This window comes from Ctenopharyngodon idella, chromosome 4, assembly GCF_019924925.1.
Source record: "Ctenopharyngodon idella isolate HZGC_01 chromosome 4, HZGC01, whole genome shotgun sequence".
NCBI lineage: Eukaryota > Metazoa > Chordata > Actinopteri > Cypriniformes > Xenocyprididae > Ctenopharyngodon > Ctenopharyngodon idella.
In genome coordinates, this window is record NC_067223.1 from 15968693 (window position 1) to 15990003 (window position 21311).

Sequence of the window (21311 nt, forward strand, 5' to 3'; positions counted from 1 at the left end):
GGAATGAATGGAGTTTGTGAGTGCATGAAATGGAATGCTAGCTCACTGCCTACTGCATACTAATGTTTAATGTAGTAGGTGAAATGTTGCATAGAATGCTTCAATGAGGAAGATGTTACATTTTTGTCAAATAATTTAATAAAATTGCATTGATGAGAGGCATCTACAGTGTCCAAAATTCACTTTTTGCCAAACCTGCTAATAAAATGTAAAAAATAATTATTAATAAATATTTCTCACATTCCGTAAATTTTAGTTAGTTACATCCTTCAAGCAAGGTGTGAAGGATGTGTAGAACTGTGAATAACTGGTGTCCTAATTCTACAGATAAGAATGTCTCTTGAGTTCTGCAGGCGCAGATTCCATGTGGGATATTCAATACATGTCGATTCATTGCTAGTATGTTGCTATGTTTCACCCAAAATGGGCCTCACAACAGAAGGGGTCTCCGCTTGCGCTCAAAATTACGCTGCTCACACACCAGGGGTGGGGGCTTGGGGCAAAAATGCCACCAAAATGAATAAAAATGCCCCAAAAATTCCAAGATATGGTGCCAAAAAATGTCTCTCTATCAGTTCTTGTTTGTAAATGTTTTTAACCTTTAACCTAAGCAATACCACATGAACAAGAGTGCTGTTTTCCCGAATATCAGCAGCACATTTTCAATTGTAATATTGATTTACAACAGTTCAATAAACAAGTTAATATTAGGTGACTTGCATTTTAGACACAATATTGTCAGTATTGGCTGTTTTTGCTCTATTTTTCCAACGAAAATAGTTCCAAACAGTAGAGCCATTAGCATTTTCGAGCAACAGTTTCAGTTTCGTTACTGAATGAATCTGCGTTTTTGAACTAATCAGTCTATGAATGACTCAACAACTCACTTTCTTTGTCCCTGAATGAATCAGCCGTTTTGAACGAATCATTTGACTAAATGATTCAATGAGTATCTCGTTAAGACTTGCTGGTTTTACTATCATTTCATTTTAGCTTAAGGGCTGAGAGGGTGACGAAGATTGAATGCTGTTTTTGTTTTTGGTCATGATTGGAACATTTTATCTCTGGTTAAAGAGATAAAATGTGTTTATAAGAGTGAAATTTGATATATCAATGTTAAATATAACAGGGATAATAACGTAATTGCAGTCGCAATGCATACAGTGTTTTCTCATTGGTGGGGGCCTCCAACTGTCTCTCTGAAACGGGCCTCCAAATTGCAAAGGCTGCCTCTGCTAGTAGGATTAGTAGGCTAGTATGCCATTGCAAACATACCCATAGTTCATATGTTTGCACACACAGAAGCTTTTGGAGAGAAAAGGGGCCACAGAAGCGGTAAATGGAAGTTGATACGAAGGCAGACATCCAACTTGGAGCATCACACTGCCTGCAGCTCAGCCACAATTACCCCCGCTCCAGTGGCTCCCTACATACGCTTATTTTTAGATTAGTGTTTGGAGATGGACGGAGCGGGAAGAGAGACTGTAGAAGTGTGCATTCAGACGAGTTGGGGGGAAAAAAGTGATGATAATTGCGTTGTGTAAAACAAATCCCCTTGTAAGTCCAGGCGGCGTGACGGTGAATCTTAAAATGGAGTGCAGCAGCAGGATCGGGGCTGGCTTTTAACTCCGTAACAGAGCTCTATCCTCATCTCAAATGATTCTGTGCTGAAATAATAAAGGAATGGCCTTAGGAGGTGTATTATATCATGTTCACAGAAAGAGATTCTCAGGGACAGGCCATACTGAGAGTAAAAGGCAGTTTGTTTGACTTGCTTTGTAGTTCTTGGGTGATGGAAAACTTTTAATATGAAATAGATTTTTTTTTTGAGGCATTAATAAATCACTGAAGAAATTGTGAGTGGTGTTTGCCTGTGCAAAACTCACTTGCCAGGGTATTATGGGTGGTATTCTTCAAGGTTGTTCTTGTTGTTACAGTATTTATTTATTGGCCCAAGTCAAGACAACTTTACCAGCATTGTACTGTGCATATTAAGTACGTCGCTCGAACATTAGTGTCTGCATTTGTATACTTGTGTGAATCATATTCCCGGGGTTTGTTCAAATCACTAACCCTAAATATGTGCAATACTAACAGTGATTTTAGCCGACAGAATCAGCAGGTAAGGGTTGGTAGAAAGGTTAATCCCATCGAGTGGTCCATTGTTACATCTGTCTGGTCTCCTGTAATCCTCAATTTCCCGCTGCCCCAGTCCACCTGGAACGCCAAGCTTTGATCAATATCGGTGGATAAATTCAGTAAGCTGCTTCGTCTTCTGTGCCTCTATCCTCACTATCCTCACCCATCGTGGTGACAGTGTTTTCTTATGCAGGGAAGGATCAGTTTGCTGTTGCTAGATTAATAATGGAATAATCTACCATCACTGATTGCACACTTATTTACTTGTGTTATGTTGGTTTGAGAAAGCCAACATACTGAAATGTTATTTAAGCTTCTTCTTCTTCGTCTTTCTTCTTCTTCTGAGACTAAATTTACTCCTCCTAGAGCTTTAAAGCTATAACTACCAAACTCAGGTCAGACCTTCAGACTGTTCTGACTTGCACTGCTATATCTTTTCTAACTGATCCAGCTTTGGGAATTCCTTTATCAGATTTCAGAACTATCCCAAATTCCAATAGGTTTTAATTGAGAGGGGTCAAAACTTTCATACAACAGCTCTTATAGAGTATTTAACCTGTCTATCACTAACAAAGTGTAACAAATAACCTAGGACAACATGCTAAAACATGCAACATGGTAATTCATGATAGCAATATGTTAAAAAATGCTAGCAACATGCTAAATCATGTTAGCAACATGTTAAAAAAGCTAACAATGTGCTAATTAATGTTAAAACATGGTAGCAATGTACTAATTTATGTTAGAAACATGCTAGCAAAATGCTAAATCATGCTAGCAACATGTAAAAACATGTTAACAATATGCTAATTCATGATAACAAAATGGTAAAACAGAAGCGGTGTGTTAATTTATGCTAGAAACGTGGTAAATCATACTAGCAACAGGCAAAAACATGTTAACAATGTGTTAATTCATGTTAACAAAAATGTTAAAAATGGTTGTGATGTGCTAATTCATGTTAGAAACATGCTAGCAGTGTGTTAATTCATGCTAGCAATTTGATAAAACATTAGTAATGTGCTAATTCATGTTAGCAACATTTTAAAATTTGGTATGTGCTAATTGATTCTAGAAACATGTTAAAAATGTGTTAATCCATACTAGAAACTGCAATGTGTTAATTCATGTTAACAGCGCTAAATCATGCTAGCAGCATGCAAAAACATGCTAGTGTTGTGATAATTCATGCTAGGAACATGTTTGCAGCATGTTAAATATGCTAGAAAATTGTTAAATCATGTTAGCAATGTGATAAAGCATGCTAACAACATGTTAAAACATGCTAGCAATGTGTTAAACCATGTTGGCAACATGCTAACACACCCTAGCAACCTATCTATCATCTGTTTTCTGACTATATTGCTTTCCAAACCCTCAAACTTTTAGCTTTAAAACTACTGTAAACTTCAAACTACTTCAAACCGACAACCTTCAAACTTCAAGCTTTTACAACTTCTTCAAACTTTAAGGTCAGGCTTTCTCAAGCCAACATCAAAGTTTGTATTGATGAACTTTTTAATCTAGTGTTGATTTGCAGTGACAACAAGCGCACGGCGATTACGAGAGAGCTGTAACCACCTTTGCCGTGGAGGGAATATGATGTTTGCATGCGAGAGCAGAGATTTGAAGGCGATGGATGTCGTATCTTACAGGCAGCTCTCACATGCACAGCAAACACAAAACACTCAGTGTCTTGGGTTTGCAGAGAGAAGCGGTGTTTTCCTTCACTTGATGTCTTCTTAAATAAAAGAACAGAGCTGTCTGGATGCTTGCTGCAAAAGCTGCTGCCGAATCTGGCTCATTATATTCGCTGAAAATATTGCTTCCGGAGGCTTTGCCCTCCTCAGCTCTCACTTTCCTTCATGGTGGGCGAATCAAAAGGGTTTTTTGTGTATAGAAACGGGATTCAGCGACTGAGGTCTGACTGAGGTCCTCTTATGTCTGACCTCCAGACAAACAATCTCCTCATCAGCTGCAAGAGCTGCCGACTTGCTGTAATGAAGGGCGGTGATGAGGAAGACGATGGCGATGGAATTGAAGAAAGTTGTAGAAAAGAGGTTCGGCTAATCAGTGGCTGGAATCTCGGCTCCAAATGAGAGTGTAAATGTGCTGTGCTCACAGACTGAAAGCAAATAAAAATAGAATCATCTTATTAGTGATGGTTGCAAGATTCTACTCGAAGTATCAGGGGTGTAGCAGCTTTTGGGAGAGAATCATTGTATTTTAAGAGTTTCATTTCACTTGGCTGCAGTGGAAAGGAAATAATTGTAGCCGGCAGCGTAAAACAACAGTTTCATGTAGCTTTGGCAGTGGACTAAGTGAACTATGCTACAGCTTTTTTGTTGGCCTTTCATCAAATCAGTTAGGACTGGTTCATGCACATAATAAATATTCATGAGCAAAGCTGATAATACTGTAAATTGTGTCTCTCTCACTTTTCAGATTGTTCCTATGATCCAAACTTCAGTCTCACGTTTGGGAATAAGATGAATGAAACTGTGTTTTTCACTTGGGCAGTAATCCAGCTAACAGGGAACGTTCTGACAAGATTCTCTCAACGTTATGAACAAAGGTTCTTCTAGTAACGTTAGAGCAAAGTTATCTGGTCTTTAATAATGTTCTCAAAACGTTAGCACAAAAACATTATCTATGCAACATTAATGGATTTTTTTTTTTTTTCTGAAACATTTTAATTGGACGTTCATCTTACATTTTTAAATTTTACTACTTGTTTCAGAATGTTCAGAGAACATTCAAAAGTAACATTCCATTAATGTTTGGAAAATGGAATGTTCCCTTAATGTTTGCAGAACCAAGCAACAACATTTTTAAAACATTTATAGAAAAAACTGCACATTCCGAATGTTAAGAGAACAGCATAGGCGAAAACTTTCACTTTTCCTAAAAAACTGAAAAATATCACGAAAATATTTTGAAAATACGAATGATGAGAATTTATTAAAATGCCACAGATTTATCAGGTGTTTTCTTTCTGCCTGTTTTGTAATTTAAGCATACATCAATATTTCTTTAATCTTATATTAATATCTAAGGGTAACATTGTTTTGATGGGTTTATATAGATAAAAGTCTCATGAAACAGTCATCTATTATTAATCTGAGATAATGTTCTTCATAAATACTTAATAAATAGTGTGATGAATTGCCCTTGGGATGTTTTAAAATGTTTAACAAGGTTGGATTTTAAATATAATCAGTTCACAAAAAAATAATTATTTCCATCTCTTGTACACTTTATAACTGGTTTGTATGTGTTTTAAAGCACCATGTTCATTTTTGGGTGGCTGAACTTTTGTGTTTTTCTAACAAGATGCATGAAGACATTAGACTTTTAGATTACTGGCCAGTTAGATTGTTTTTAGTTTTTTAGTTTGGTATATATTTGAGTTGTGAGATATGGTTTGCTTGTTGTGTTTCAGGGCCCCGGGGACAGAGTTCCTGAGCCGTTTATCTGTTTAAGTGTACTGCTTTTCTTAAGCAATTAAATCACCACATTATTCTCTCTGCCATGGAGCTCCTGAAGCACTTCTAAAGCACTTCTTCATGTAGTTTCAATCTCATCTGTGCTTATGAAAGATCCAATCTGTTGTGCAGTCCGTTTACAGTATTCTAGGTTATTTATCAGGTTGTTTGTGTAACCAGGTCCTACTCGACCCGCTCTGAGCGGGAATTCGAACCAGCGTCTCCGGCATGGGAGGCGGGCACGCTAACAAGGATGCTAAAGACTGCAGTCTCTAGCGTCAGTCCCTATAGCGTACCTCTTGAGGCCAGGGGAGTGAGGTTTACAGGCACAGCTCTTACTAGCTTGCTTCCGTTACACTAACCCTAAACCTCACTCCCATCTGGGTCACGGCACCAAATGTAACCGGTCCTACTCGACCCACTCTGAGCAGGATTCGAACCGACGTCTTCGGCATGGGAGGCGGGCATGCTAACAAGGACGCTAAAGGCTGCACTCTAGCATCAGTTGCTAACGTGTCTCTTGAGGCCAGGGGAGTGAGGTTTACAGGCACAGCTCTTACTAGCTTGCTTCCGTTACATTTAGTAAGTTAAGCGGTTTGAGGTTCTCATAGATTGTTGCACATTTATGTTCTAGTTTTGCCTTCATGTGTGATCAGTTTGATAAGAAGATGGATTTACTGATGATCATCTGAGATTCAATTTTCTCTCACCTCAGATATCAGGCTCCAATTGTTATTCATGTTTCCAAGAATGAGAAGCAAATCAGAACTCAAACTGGTTTGTCACAGGATATTTGCTGTCTCATCTAAAACCTATATGTCTTAGCATGTTTTTCTGAAGCCAAGGTTGAAAGTGTCCTTATCAATTACTGAAACTACTAATAACAACCTTTCCAAAGATCGAGGGCATGTGAAAATGTTAAAACTTTCCTAGGACATTTCGATTTGCTTAGTACAAATGAACTTTGTCGCTGACATTTTTCATTTCTTTTTTCTGCTTTTTTTACTTCAATGGTGAACTTTCAAGCCAGACCTCCATGAGTTATACAGAAACTCTGGCAAACAATACAGCAAGATTTAAAATAATAATAATAATAATGAAACTTTACCATGTCCAGTGGGGTACACATTGACAATATGGGATTTAAAATGTAAATTTAGTAACACTTTACTTAAAGCCTTTATATATAATGCATTATAAAAGTATTTTAATGCTTTAATTATGCCTTGTAATGCACCTTATAATGCATTGTATGATCTCATGAATAATTGTAACTACAGTTATAATGTATGACATTGTTATAATGTAATATTTACTGTATCTACTTATTGTTACACCTTTAGAAAGTATAATGCATTAAAACATGACAAACAACCAAGATGCAACAAGGAATCTGCAAATATTATAATGCATTTTAACTTTGATTACAATTATTTATGAAAATATATATGCTGCAACTTATATATATATATTACAATTACAACTTACATTATCAATACCTTTATAATGCATTATACATAAAGGCTTTAAGTAAAGTGTTACCATGAATAAACAAAGTTTTAGGACTTTGAAGAATGTAAAATTTGCTCTTTGGATCATAATCACAATCAATTAAATTCTCAACATTTGTAATGAAAATATTTGTTACGCAATGTTAGAAAAATGTCAGACTTTTCAACCCCACTTTATATATGTTCAACAACTTCCCTACATTTTGGATGTACAAGGTTGGTTATTGCAGTTGAAGGCCTCAGGGCTTTCATTAAAAGATGCGGATCCAAGTTCATTTGACATTTTAGTTCATTAACTTGATCTAAAAGTGGTTTTCAAACCAAGTCTGAACCAAGCAACCAAACCAAGTATCAAAACAACACCATTGGTGAAGGTACATGGATGTTGATGTGAGGTGGTATTTCTAAGACGCTCAACTCAGTGAAAGTTGGCTGATTTTATTACCTTTCCACCTTCTTTCCTCCTCACAAGGTTGCCGTGATCTTTGCACATACAGCAGGAAGCTGCAAGTATTATTTACACCTGTGACACCCGATCCTGAACACTCAGTGGATTTTGTGGAGCTGCGAGAATGCGTGTGTAGATACAAGCAGCTGACACCTTGCCTTTTTAATTCACCTGTTGGAAATTCAGTTATAACTTTTGCATTAGCTTAAAAGAGGACCTATTATGCCCTTTTACAAAGTCTTGATGTTGTTTTTGGGCTCTACTAGAACAGGTTTTCATGCTTGAATGTTCATTATTTTTCACATATTCTCCATTGTTGCAGCTCCTCTCTTCTCATTCTGTCAGTAACACTCTGTTTAGTTCCTGTCTCTATGAAGCCCCTCCTTCTGAAAAGCACAATGTGCTCTGATTGGTCGGCTGGAGCAGTGTGTTGTGAATGGTCAAATGCTTCGAGCGTGTTTGGGAAATGTCCCGCCCCTTACCATAACTGCGAGTTTCAACGTCTACTAACTAACTCAACCAGGCCCCGCCCCTTTATTTTGCGTATGCCTTGGGCGGGAATTATTTAAATGAGGAATATTGTGGCGTGTTCGTTCCCGGAAGAAAACCCAAGACTACAATCAAGGCATTTCAGGGAGTTCAGAAACAGTGTGCATCTCTTTCTGATATAGAGAGAAGTCACCAGAAGATCCAGTTATAACATTTTGAATAAACATTACAAGGTTAAAACATAAAAGTTGAAACATATGCACAGATAAATTATTCACAATAGCATGCATTTAGGTAATAGATAAGGTGAATTTTTATTTCATGCTGACTTTAATCTCTAGATTAAATTGGGTGCCTCCTTCCAACAGTGTTTGCAGAAATGTGTAAATTAGAGCTGTCAAATCGATTAATTGTGAATTTATATATATATATATATATATATATATATCGATTTGTAAATATAATTTTTTTTTTTTTGCCATTTTATTGTCAACGGAACTAAAAAATGTGCATCAACTGTTTTACAGGAAGTGCAGGGACTCCGGTGGTCTTCAATCAGAACGGAGATGCGCCAGGACGATACGACATCTTCCAGTATCAGATCACTAACAAATCGACAGCTGAGTACAAAGTGATCGGCCAGTGGACAAACAAACTGCATCTTAATGTGAGTGGAGAGCCTTTTCTGGTCCTCATGGTGTAATCCATCCATGCATTCATGCATCCATCCAGATTTTAACGATGTATGAATGTTCAAATCAGATACATTCAAGCATAAATGTTTGTAGGAAATCTCATCTTTACTGATGATGCATGTGACATGAATACTCTCGGGCCGTCATTAGTCAACGGGATGGAAGATAAGCTTGTAATGTTGTATGCCTGGCTGCGAAACTAAATTAATGGAGCCAGAAACGAGTTGTGTTTTCATGGCCAAAAGCTCTCGCAGCAGTGGGGAGGTTGAAGCTGTAGTTTTCAATACGTGACGGAGAATCACAGCTCCTCTGGGATCCTCTGGGTGTGTGGGAGGGGAAGTGGTCGCTTTGCAGAACTGTGATCCAGCCCCCTGTAGTTCTCAGGTATCAAACCCTCCCCTTAAGCGCTTAAACAGATCAGCGCTGGATGTGTTACAGAGGATGGGAAGCAGAGTGCTGGTGTTTTGCATGCAGCTCATTACAGGAAAAAACACTTTGTTAGCCCTGAAAGATTGTGGCTCCGACATTTAATTTACGGAAAATCATTTTGGCAATCAATACACAGAGCCAATGAATGTGTTTTGCAATTTTACTGTTTACAATGTGCCGAACTGAAAGATCTATGTCGGTCACGTTAAAGGGCTTAGTTCACACTACTAAAAGCAAACTTTAAGGGCCCTATTTTTAGGATCTAAGCACATGGTCTGAAGCGCATGGCGCAGGTGCACTTAGGGTGTGTCCGAATCCACTTTTGCTAGTTTAACGATGGAAAAAATGGTTGACGCACCAGGCGTATGGTCCAAAAGGGTTGTACATAGTCTCTTAATGAGTAATGGGTGTGTTTTGGGCATAACGTGCAATAAACCAATATAGAATATAGGTGGAATATAGACACCCTCAACCTGACGACTCAGTTTAAATACATGTGTGTACTGCCACGATTGGTCAAATAATTTAATTCGTCATTACTGCACATAGGTAATTCTGATACATGCAATGACTATCCATTAAGACATGTAGGCATTTTTATCTTTATGTACACAATAATAATCTTTTACATTGTAATCCTTTTATTTTTGATATTTGGCATGTTTGTGTGCTTCTGCGCGTCCCTGTGTGTGTAACAAGCAGAGTGTACGCTCATTGTGCACCCGCCCATAGGCGCATATTACTAACGCGCTCTTTAAATAACAAAAAAATACTTTTTGTTGGTCAATGGCGCAGTCGTTTTTAGTTGCCTCAAAATAGCAACACGCCAACAATGCACCTGAACACACCTCGTTTTCAGACCAGCACGCCCATGGGCGAACAGATGAGTGTGAGTGCATTTGCTATAACGTGGGCGTTAATAACTGTGTTGGGCTGAAACTAGCCAAAACCACTTGCGTTGCGCATGGCGTCGCATTGTGCCGGGTGTATGATAGGTTCTTCAATATGTAAATCACTGAAGCAGTTATATATTCTTTCCACTCAGATGTAGATGATTGAGGGTGTTTCAAAATAAATAAAATTTTGAATGTTTTCCTGGCATTTTAGCATGTTGCTACACAGTTGAAAGGTGAATCTCAGATCGCTTAGAAAAGTAACTGCACATCTCTCCTCAACAAGTCGCACAGTTTGAGGGATTTGACTTGTGTAGCACAAATCATGAGGGACGAGTTGTGCTGCGACATTTAGTTCAAATTCCTAACCCTGAGTAATGCTGATGTATGTAAATGGTTAGCGTTGATTCTGAAAGCATTTGAACCTCAGAACCCCTTCTTGTTCCCCATTAGTGTGTCTTCAGGATGAATAAAACCGAATTAAACAGCCTAATTGTGAATGGTCAGTGTGGCTTTTGTTTCAGACAGAATGGAAAGAATCAAATGAAGGGATTTGGTCTTTCAATTATTCTTAAATACCCTTCATACCCTTTTATGTGATAAGTCAAATTAAACTTCTGTTCATTTGCAAATTCTGTCTTTTTTCATTTTAATATGTCCCTGCTTTTTTTGCTTCTCTAATTAAAGCCAATCTGTTTTTGCCAGGCATAATTTGTCTCAAGCATGAATAATTCATTCACGGCCTTCTCTTTGCAGCAGCAACAGTGAGAAACATAGAGCAGAAGTATAGAGCTGTCCTTATTTGATTAGTCTGGCTAATTCTTTTTTGTTTATGTGCAATTTCTTATACTACGGGGCTGTTGAATGCTTGAATCTGATTGGTTGACAAACGTTCTAAGGCGTGGAATTATTTTCAGGGAAACACACAGCTGAAGTAGTTCCAGGCAAGACTTGACCGCGTTACAGATCCATATCACTTCGCCAAATGATTTCAGTTATTTCAAAAGGTCCTTACAGCCTACAACAGCAAATGAAACAAAAACCACAACACTGACCAAGGAAATAAATAAATATAGTAAACAATAGAATAAAAAAAGACAAATTATTTCCATGTTTAATTGCCACAAAATTACGTTTTGTTATGTATGGAAAGCACATCGTCTCTTTCTCCCGCTCTCTCTCACACACATTCAGTACGGACACAAACTCATACAGAAACGTGTTATTAGCACTGCTCTGATGATTTTATCAGTAAAATTGTTTAGCAACCTACGCTACATGACATTTCTCACTAGCGAGGTAATAACGCCACTGTTCTTGAAGCAGATAAACTTACAGTTTATAGAGCTTACAGCTTGGTATACAAGCTTACAGTTTGGTAGAGACGCTGCTGCTGAACACTGCATTTGACCCAGCAAACACAGAACGTTCCCCTAATGTTAGTATTTGGTTCCTTTTTTAAAAAAAAAATAAAAAAAAATAAATAATAACGTTCTAGGAACATTCTATTTAGGCTTTATTTTTTGCAATCATAAAATGATGTTCCCAGAACGTTGCAGGGATGTTATTTTTAAATAGCCTAAAATTAAGTTTGTTCCCTAATGGTTATTCTTAGGTTATTATTTTCCAACCATAAAATGAAGTTCCCAGAACATTGCAGGGAGGTAATTTTTAAATAACAAATGTATAAATATGTAAGAATAAACATGATGAACTGAGGATATGGGAATGTTAGAATAGCGTTTCATTTTAAGGACAAAAACCTGATAAATGTCTTCAAATACAACATCTGATCAATGTCTTGATTTGTGGTAACCATAGTATAAGCGGAATAATTGACTGCATAATTTGACCGCATTGCCACCTTGGGTGTGCATTATTTTCTAATAATTCAATGGCCCGTCATCAATTATTCCTAACTTAATAGACGTGTGCATAATATATTGCCATCAATCTCTGGGTTTGTCGTGTTATTTACTTCATCTCAAATGCCTCTGGCACAAGTTTGTCCCAAAATATATCTGTCATCAAAGTTGCGCCCAGGAGCCAAACTGAAGCTGCACTTAAAAGAGCAACATTGGCTTCTTATTTTCCACAGCTTTCAGGCACTAAGGGGTAATAAAAATGATTTCTTCTGCAAATATGACACAACCTACATTGGTGTGATGCATCTGTGTGGGTAATGAGACTTCTTTTCAATGCACAGTTTCTAATTTAACACTGCGCCTCTTCGTCTTTGACAGGACTTTTTTTTGTTATCGTTTGCAGGTGGACGTTTTACTGTTTACAATGTGTATGTGGGTCACATTAAAGGGCTCCATTTACTTACAGAAACTAACAATTCAATATGTAAATTGTTGACGCAGTTATATTTTTCCACTTGAGAGTGTGTAAAATTAAAGTACACGAGCAATATTTGCATGTGCAAAACTCACCGCCATTTTGCTAGGCCTTACTGTGAGGTTCTGGGCATTTTTGGCATGTTGTACAGATTCTAGGTCATTGCTAGGGTGTTTCGGGCATTTTAGCATGTTGCTATGCAGTTTCTAGGTTGGTGTGATGTATGTGTGTAGCTAATAAGACTTCTTTTGAATGCACAGTCTCTAACACTACACCTCTGGTCTTTCCAGGTGGGTGCCATGCACTGGCGGACAGGCGACCCCACACTTCCCGTCTCGGTGTGTAGTGTGCCTTGCCAAATGGGTGAAAGGAAGAAGATCGTGAAGGGTGTACCCTGCTGTTGGCACTGCGAGCGATGTGAAGGCTACCACTTCCAGGCCAGCGAGTTCAGCTGCGAGCTTTGTCCGTATGAGCAGCGTCCAGACCGCAATCGCACCGGCTGCATCCCCATCCCGATTATCAAACTCGAGTGGCACTCGGCTTGGGCGGCCGTGCCAGTGTTTGTTGCAGTTCTTGGCATCCTGGCTACAAGTTTTGTGGTGGTCACTTTCGTCCGTTACAATGACACGCCCATCGTCCGTGCATCCGGACGAGAGATGAGCTACGTGCTGCTGACGGGCATTTTTTTGTGCTATGCCATCACCTTCTTGATGATCGCCACGCCGACTTTGGCTGTCTGCTCCTTCCGGCGTGTGTTCCTAGGTTTGGGCATGTGCTTCAGCTACGCGGCTCTGTTAACCAAGACCAACCGCATCCATCGCATCTTCGAACAAGGCAAGAAGTCGGTGGCCGCACCGCGCTTCATCAGCCCCGCTTCCCAGCTGGTCATCACCTTCAGCCTGATCTCAGTGCAGCTGCTCGGCGTGTTCGTGTGGTTCGCCGTTGATCCGCCTCACACGGTCGTGGACTACGGCGAGCAGCGCACGTCCGACCCAGTGAAGGCCCGCGGGGTTCTCAAGTGCGACATCTCGGACCTGTCGCTCATCTGTTCGCTGGGCTACAGCATCCTCTTGATGGTCACATGCACTGTTTATGCCATCAAGACCCGCGGTGTGCCAGAGACCTTCAACGAGGCCAAGCCAATTGGATTTACTATGTACACTACCTGCATCATTTGGTTAGCTTTTATACCCATCTTCTTTGGCACCGCACAATCGGCAGAAAGGGTAAGTGAGATTTACGAAATCTGTAACTAAATGCACTGGTATCCTCAATGTCATTGCAAATAATTGCTTTTCATAGTGAATACGTCTGCCCTGGTTGTTCTCTGATTTCTGGTAAGAACTGGCATGAATATTTCAGTACTCAGAAGTTACAGCAATGAGTATTTTTTTTTTTTTAATCATTTTTAAAAATATTTTACGCTCCAGAATTTTTGCTTTTAATTTCTTTTTTTTGGGGGGGGGGGAGCATTTAAGTAGGCTCGAGTAGAGACTCAATTACATCATTTCCAGTGCTTCATGGGAGTGGGTGGGGCTAAAGAGATATTTTTGCATGTTTGCTTGTTTCAACTCTGTGATTGGTGGAATTTTCAGTACAGCATCATGGGTAATGTAGTTTTTCACCACGAATTCCACTGTTAAAAAGGATTACTTAAAACTAAGTTAAAGGATGACGGCTACAACAGAAGCAAATACTATTGACTGACAACCTCATAGCTCACAGTAAGGCTGTCTTTAAAGGTTTATAACTTATGTTTAAAAAACAATCGCCCTATGGAGAAAACGAATCGTTGAGTTCCAGAAGTTTTTACTTCTGGAACCCGACTGTGGCACTCTATTGGCGAAGTCACGCAGTCCGACGGACAGATCATTAAAAGCGCAGTAAGTGATTTCTGAGAAAAGCTGTTGAAATCTCCAAAACAAGCACGCCTCTGCTCAAAAGGATCACACCCCTGTCTTGATAGCTCCGCCCCATATACTGTTGTCATTGACGTATAGTGAACGCAGTTCAGCACTTCCATGTTTACGTCTGAACGCCGGCTCAGTATTGGCCGACGCTGTTCATGTGAGCATCATGACGCATGCGTGTGATGCTGACGCAAGAGCCAGCCAATAATGAGTTAGCACTCTGACGTAGAACCTGGAAGCGCTGGACGTAAACAGCATAGGAGAATGACAGGGGAGAGACGAATTTGTTGAATAAAGTAGTTGTTTTTGTTTTGTTTTTTTTAAACTACATGGTTCTTCAAGAAGTCACTTCTCAGATGGTAGGACAAATTTACATACTGGTCAGGAGACATGATAACTAATTTCATTTTTTAAATTAATAATGCCACTAAACTGAAAATAACACAAAATGAAAAGTTTGTTCCAAAGAAATTCAGTTTTATTGCTTATCTAGTTACCGTGCATCTGATTCTCAAGTCCTCCCGTTGGCATTAAGGATGTGGTGCGGCACTGCGAATGTTTGTTTCTGTGCGCGTGAGCTATAGGTGGCAGAATATTGCTGTGGGCTACAGATAATAACATCGCCTGCTGGTTACCCTTTCACCTGACCCAGCATGTGATAGCCTCAGAACATTTCACATGTTAAAAGGCTAACCTAAAGAAGCCAAGACCAGGGTTTCACACACTCTCAGACTGATGGATATTAGCTTCAGGTGCTCTGTAGGAAACAGACAAATGGGTCAGAGGCGATCAGGTGGGTGGCAATATTGATCAGACGATGTGCAACTCAAGAAGCCTCTCTAAAATATCTGAAGCTTGAGTGAGCAAGACTTGCACGACTCTGGATAGCTTTGCCCTAAAAGAAAATTCAATCCTCATTTACATTCCAGACGTGTATGCTGTTTGTATTGCACTTTAAAAAATGGCATATAAGTTTGTAACAACATGAGGTTGTATAAACAATGACAGAATATTAATTTTTGGATAAAAAATTAGTTTTAAAGCTGTAGAAGTATCATATCTATGCAAACAAGTTATTCAGTGGTTGTTTGAATGCTAAAACTCTGGTGTTTGATTTCCTTTCACAGTGGTTCATGATAAAAGCTCATTATCGCATTGCTCTTTAGTCACATTAGCCTCTCACTGTGACTGCTACACTGTGTGCTAGCCAAGAGAGACAATTATGGATATACCAATTATTCCTTACACTAACAAGCTTATTTATATTCTTATTTAACGCTAGAACTGTGGGATAGATGGCGTTCTATTAACACAGACCCCCAACCCATCGCATTACTCAAGATAAGAAAGCAACGACATGAATCATTTGATAAGGAAAAAAAGGCATCTTGTTGAAAAAAATGAGCAGTTCCCTTTGTCACGAATAACAAAACATGGCCTTGAGTCTATATTTATTGGACTATTGTCTGATTGGCAACCACACCAAGCGAAAGGACTTCATAATTGGTTTGTAATGAAAAAATGACTAGCCCTGAATTAATATCATTACAAAAAGTCAATGTCGTATCGGTTGCAGCAATTGTGAAATGAACCACTGTAGAGAAGTAGATAAAACTCCAATGCCTGTAAAATATGTTTCCATTATTAAGAATGTGCTTTGGTTAATGCCTCAAAAATCAATTTGTGTGGATTTTCATTGTGGCGACTATTACCTCTCTATTTTCCACTAGCATAAAGATATCAAGTCTGATACGATCTACCCTCCTGCATTTGAGAATGGTATCAGCTCCAAAAACCAATACGTGCACTTTGACATTTCCAATGCAGAGACTCTGCAGAATCATAAAGAGTCAATAAAGTGCTGCATGAACAGCGGCCAGCGTGCTCACGGCTCCTCAGGAAATCAATGCCTTCCAAAGGTGACTGGTTAAGATAATCACTCCACATATCTGTAGAATCAAATTACGGGGCTCGCATAAATCACTGGCAGATATTTTATTGGGTATTGTTAAGTTCACCGTGTGACCTGATCTCCATTCGGGAGCCCCATGCGTTCCTCATATAATTGAAATGCATGGTAAATTGATTTAAGCTTGGGTTATTTAGATTTTTTTGAAGTCTACTTTTGATGTAATTGAAGTGGGTGAGTCTCTGTAGAACAATATAATGTCTGTTAGCCAAAATTTACAGTATTAACAGTCATGAAGATGCCGTTTTTTTCCTCATTATACAGGGCTGTTTTTGTCATTGTAAAAGGTTGAGGTTGGCTCTGCATGCTGTGGAATCATGTTACAGGTCTTGCATAAACAACCGACAAATCATTTTATTGGGTTTGTTAAGTTCACCGTGTGACCCGATCTCCATTCGGGAGCCCCATGCAATCCTCATATAATTGAAATGCATGGTAAATTGATTTAAGCTTGGGTTATTTTGATTTTTTGAAGTCACATTTACTTTTTATTGATGTAATTGAAGTGGGTGAGTATCTGTAAAACAATATAATGGCTGTTAGCCAAAAATTACAGTATTAACAGTCATGAAGATGCCGTTTTTTCCCCATTATACAGGGCTGTTTTTGTAATTGTAAAAGATTTCTTGAAAAAAAAAGATTTGTTAGAATCAAATTACAGATCTCACATAAATCACTGGCACATTTGTTTTTTAAGGTTTTGTTTAGTTTACCGTGTGACCCGATCTCCATTCGGGAGCCCCATGTGTTCCTCATATAATTTAAATGCATGCTAAATTGATTTAAGCTTGGGCTATTTTAATTTCTTGAAGTCAAGTTTTGAGTCTCTGTAGAACAATGTAATGGCTGTTAGCCAAAATTTACATTATTAACAGTCATGGAAATGTATTTATTCCCCGTGCAGGGCTGTTTTTGTAATTGTAAATGATTTGGCTCAGCTTGCTGCCGGAGCGTGTAAATGCACGTTTCAAGCGGATCAGTGGCTGAAATACATTGATATGCACAGTAATATTACAACATGATCTGAAACGTGGCAAAGTTCTTAGTAACTGCACTCCTGTTATGGTAATCCTCTCGTGGGTGTAAGTATATTCTCGCTGGAGCGTGAAATATTGTACTAATTTTCTGTGATGAATGATGTTATGAAGATTTAAGTTTGCATAAGGAATATTATAAATGAAATAACACAAGAAACTTGCACCTCCTGCACAGTAATTTCAATTACTCTATCCGAAACACCGTACCTAAACTGGATCTTTATGTGACATTTAGATGTTTTTGTTTCACTTTAGTGTCTTTAATTCCTTGAAGGCCAGCTTTGTTCACAATTAGTTCCGCCTTCTCTGTTCTTCAGGGTGTTGTGAATCAAAGACTAAGTGTTTGGTGGTGTTATAATACTAATTTCCTCAACAAGCTTTGAAAGTTTATCCCATATTGCATGCCATATTTGTTGTTTTGGTGACCTAGGAAATAATATTCTGCTATTTAGATCCTGTAAAAAGAAAATCCACCTCATTTGAACTTTAGAAATGTGCTAGCTAAGGCTATTGCTTCTTATTTGTAATATATCATATCTGTTCTAGACACACACACAATTTCTCCTCCTGTGTAGGATCATGCTGTGCAGAGTGGAAGCCGTATTACCTCAGATTAGATAAGCTTTAGTTACATTTGCCCTGCTAATACCATCATACATGAAGGCGAACCTGCCACAAAAACCACTGGTCATAATTCATCCTCCCCGGCAGCCTCTCAGCTGATGATATTCCTGCCGGTCGAGAGAGTGACTGCCCAGATCCTTAGTGTGCCACGTGCTGTGCTATTAATCATGGGTAATCTGTGTGCAATGGAAAATCACCTTCACCAGAGAGAAGACACCATGCAGAAGAGGAATAGGAAAGAATAGCTTAAGGTAGAGTCACAACAGCAAGTGCCAAGGATCAGGTCAGCTGCATTCATACAAACAACACATAAGTTTGAAAAGCGATTGGCTCTGCTTGTTTGAATAGTTTCTTTATTGCTTTCTCTAACTTTTTCTTTCACAGCCCTCATACTGAGAATCAAGTCAATGGAAATGCTCTGGCGTACACCACTATAATGTCTCACGGTGGCCATTTTTAAGAATGTAGAATATGGAAGTTTAATTGGTTATTAGCATGCATATTACTAGGATACTGGCTGTTTATTAGTACTTATAATTTAAAAATGTGTTAGTAAATGTTGAAATTAACATTAACTGAAACTAATAAATGCTCTAGAATTATTATTTATTGGTAATTCATGTTAACTAATGTAGTTAACTAATGTTAACTACACTTTGAAACAAATTTAACTCAGAAACTGCTAGTAAATTTCACAAATTATTGCAAAGAAACAGCAAGTAACATTGAATTAATTGTGAAACAAGTGAAATAGTATTTTCTTGTAAAACATACTACAATAATCTCTGTTTTTAGTTCATCAGTTAATCATTTTTTAAAGTGTAATGTAAGTGTTACTTATATATTTTTTATTTATGATATATTATATGGTCAGAAATATATTTTTGCACACAAAGTACTACTTGAATTGCATTTAATTTGCTTGATTGTGGTTGCATAATGTAGTTGCACTATGCCTAAGGCATGCAAGTCATAAATTTATGGTAGCCTACATTATGATAATGTATGAAAACACTGATAAATGTACAGCACTTCTGTTCAAATATTTCACTTTGTGTTGATGTGCAAATAAAAAAAAATGAAAAAAATCTTGGATTAATTTCCAAGTGAAACTGAATTCTCAACAAGAAGAAGAAAAAAAAAAAAGCAGCTATAATTGATTAGATCATGAAAAGTATGCATTACATGCCCGACTGGCACCAGGTGTTTGGAGATGTTGAAAATATGAAGGATGGCGACGTCGGCTGAAAGACATTATAGCGGAGTAGCAGGTTATTAGATTTTGATGAAAGATTATAAACACTTACACTCATATTTTGTAACATGCACATATGAATGCTTCACACTAAGAGCACTAATGTTTCTGAAGGTTTCCAAGGTTTTCTCATTAAAGCGCAACCAAATCTTGTGAAAAGCCAGTGCTGTCAAAGGCATTTCCAAGTAACTAAGGCTTTATGGAGCAAGTTTTAAAAACAGCCACTGAGACGTGTTGGCAGTGCACAGGAAAGCATTGCTAAAGTGATGTTTCCGTTGAGCTCTCTCTCTCTCTCTCTCTCTCTCTCTCACTCACACACACACACACAGTTTTCACATTACACATTGAAACACATTGATTTTTTTATAGTGGTCAATTAGCCAAATGAATCTGTTTATTGAACAGGAAAAATGACACTAAGAGCAGTGCAGTGATTATAGCAGGATGTCAGGCCTGTAACACCTCCTGAACCATTAAAGATGGTGTCTGTGTTAAAGAAGTGTCTGTCGGACAGCATTCTGCAGCTAGACAGCTGTCATTTATATAAGGAGCTGAAGGGATTTTCTTTGGATATTGTGTCACTCACAAACGCCATTCTCATTCAGACATGCCCTCTCAGTTTTTTTGAGCAGATTTTGAAAATATTTGTGTATTATAGCTAACTAAGTTGCATGATTTTGCAAGTTGCATGAATTTATAACGCCTCCCCTCACTCACTTGTTTCATTTGCTCCGGATGAATATTGTCCGTGTTACAGGGCTTGAATTTCGGTTTGGGATTGCGGGTATTGCATATAATTTTACTCATTCCCACAGATTTTGTGCATAAAGCCGCCTCTCAGTGCTAGATTTAGTTCCTTTTCGTCAAATACAAACAAAATAATGTCAGAATGCCTGTCTTGGTGAGTATTCACGTAAACACAGTTAGTTATGTTTTAAGTGAACGTAAACAGTTGAGAAAGAAAACGCATGTGTAACAGTACAATGGATCCGTGCGTCAGGTCTTAAAGTGACAGCAGCCTAATATACCTGCTGCCAAATTATGAGATAATATTAAAAATATCTATATGGCATTTTCCCTATGGTATCGATGTCACAATTGTGGTGGAGCCAGATATTTTAGGATAGATTAAGAAAGAGAGATACTATCATTTGTCACTGTACTGCTTTATTGCGTTGTGCCTGTTTATGACACAGTCGTACACTTAAGTAGGGAACTACTAATTTAATAAAAAGCGTTTTTTCCCCACCCTAATCTAATCGATTTTTCTCAATCTTCGGGCGGTGAATTCTGCAATCAAAGACAAAGACATTCACTGTAGGGGTTCCTTCACCAACATACATTTCCTCTAGTTTTATGACAGCCACGTACAATCTGATGAATAACACATTCAAGCTGTTTTTTTAGAACATGTGCTCATGTTTGACACTCAGATTTGAGGGGCAAATGTGCAGAGACCGAGAGGAATATCTCTGTACCTGACTTTTACCTGGGCGGTCAGTGTTTAGGTTTAACATCTGTTGAGTGTGTTGTGTTAGCTAGTTAGTGCACTGGCGCTGGCATATGTGCGGCTAATCCTGCTTGATTAATTGTCGCTCAACGGCGTGCCGTGCGATTGGGTGAACAGATGGATGTCAGTCTCACTTCCATTACTCTGATAACACACCTGAACAGGAATGTCAGCTGCTAATCGCTACTGTGAGCCTGTGCATAACCCGACTGAGCGTCCAACGCTGTCTACATAGACAAGGAACTTCTAAAGATGCACTGACACTCAATGAGATTAAATCACTGGATGTTAAAGTCACCATGAAATCAAGATTGCCAATTCTTGTTAATTATGAAATACTGCAGTGTGTATAATAAATGATTTATCCGTGCACATCATTTTTTTTTTATTATTATTATTATTCATGTTCCTCATAAACTTTAATCAGAATAACTTCCCCTCCCTCTTAAAGAGACATAATCTCTTCTCTGATGATGAAGACAGGGCAACCTGTCACTCACATGAGATCAGCCAATAGCAAACCACAACCATCCAATCAATTCCCCTACAAAATCAAGCCGTGCCCTACATTTGTTCT

The 21311-nt window shown here is 38.4% G+C and overlaps 1 protein-coding gene across 2 annotated transcripts in view; it reads left to right on the forward strand.

The window, feature by feature from the left end:
- Window positions 1-21311, forward strand: part of grm8a (glutamate receptor, metabotropic 8a) — a 189294-nt gene that overhangs the window by 155602 nt on the left and 12381 nt on the right. For both annotated transcript variants that reach the window (XM_051892355.1, XM_051892356.1), the window contains exons 8-9: window positions 8600-8739; window positions 12720-13655. In XM_051892355.1, coding sequence (XP_051748315.1) covers window positions 8600-8739; window positions 12720-13655 — 1076 coding nt within the window. The remainder of the gene's footprint in view (window positions 1-8599; window positions 8740-12719; window positions 13656-21311) is intronic.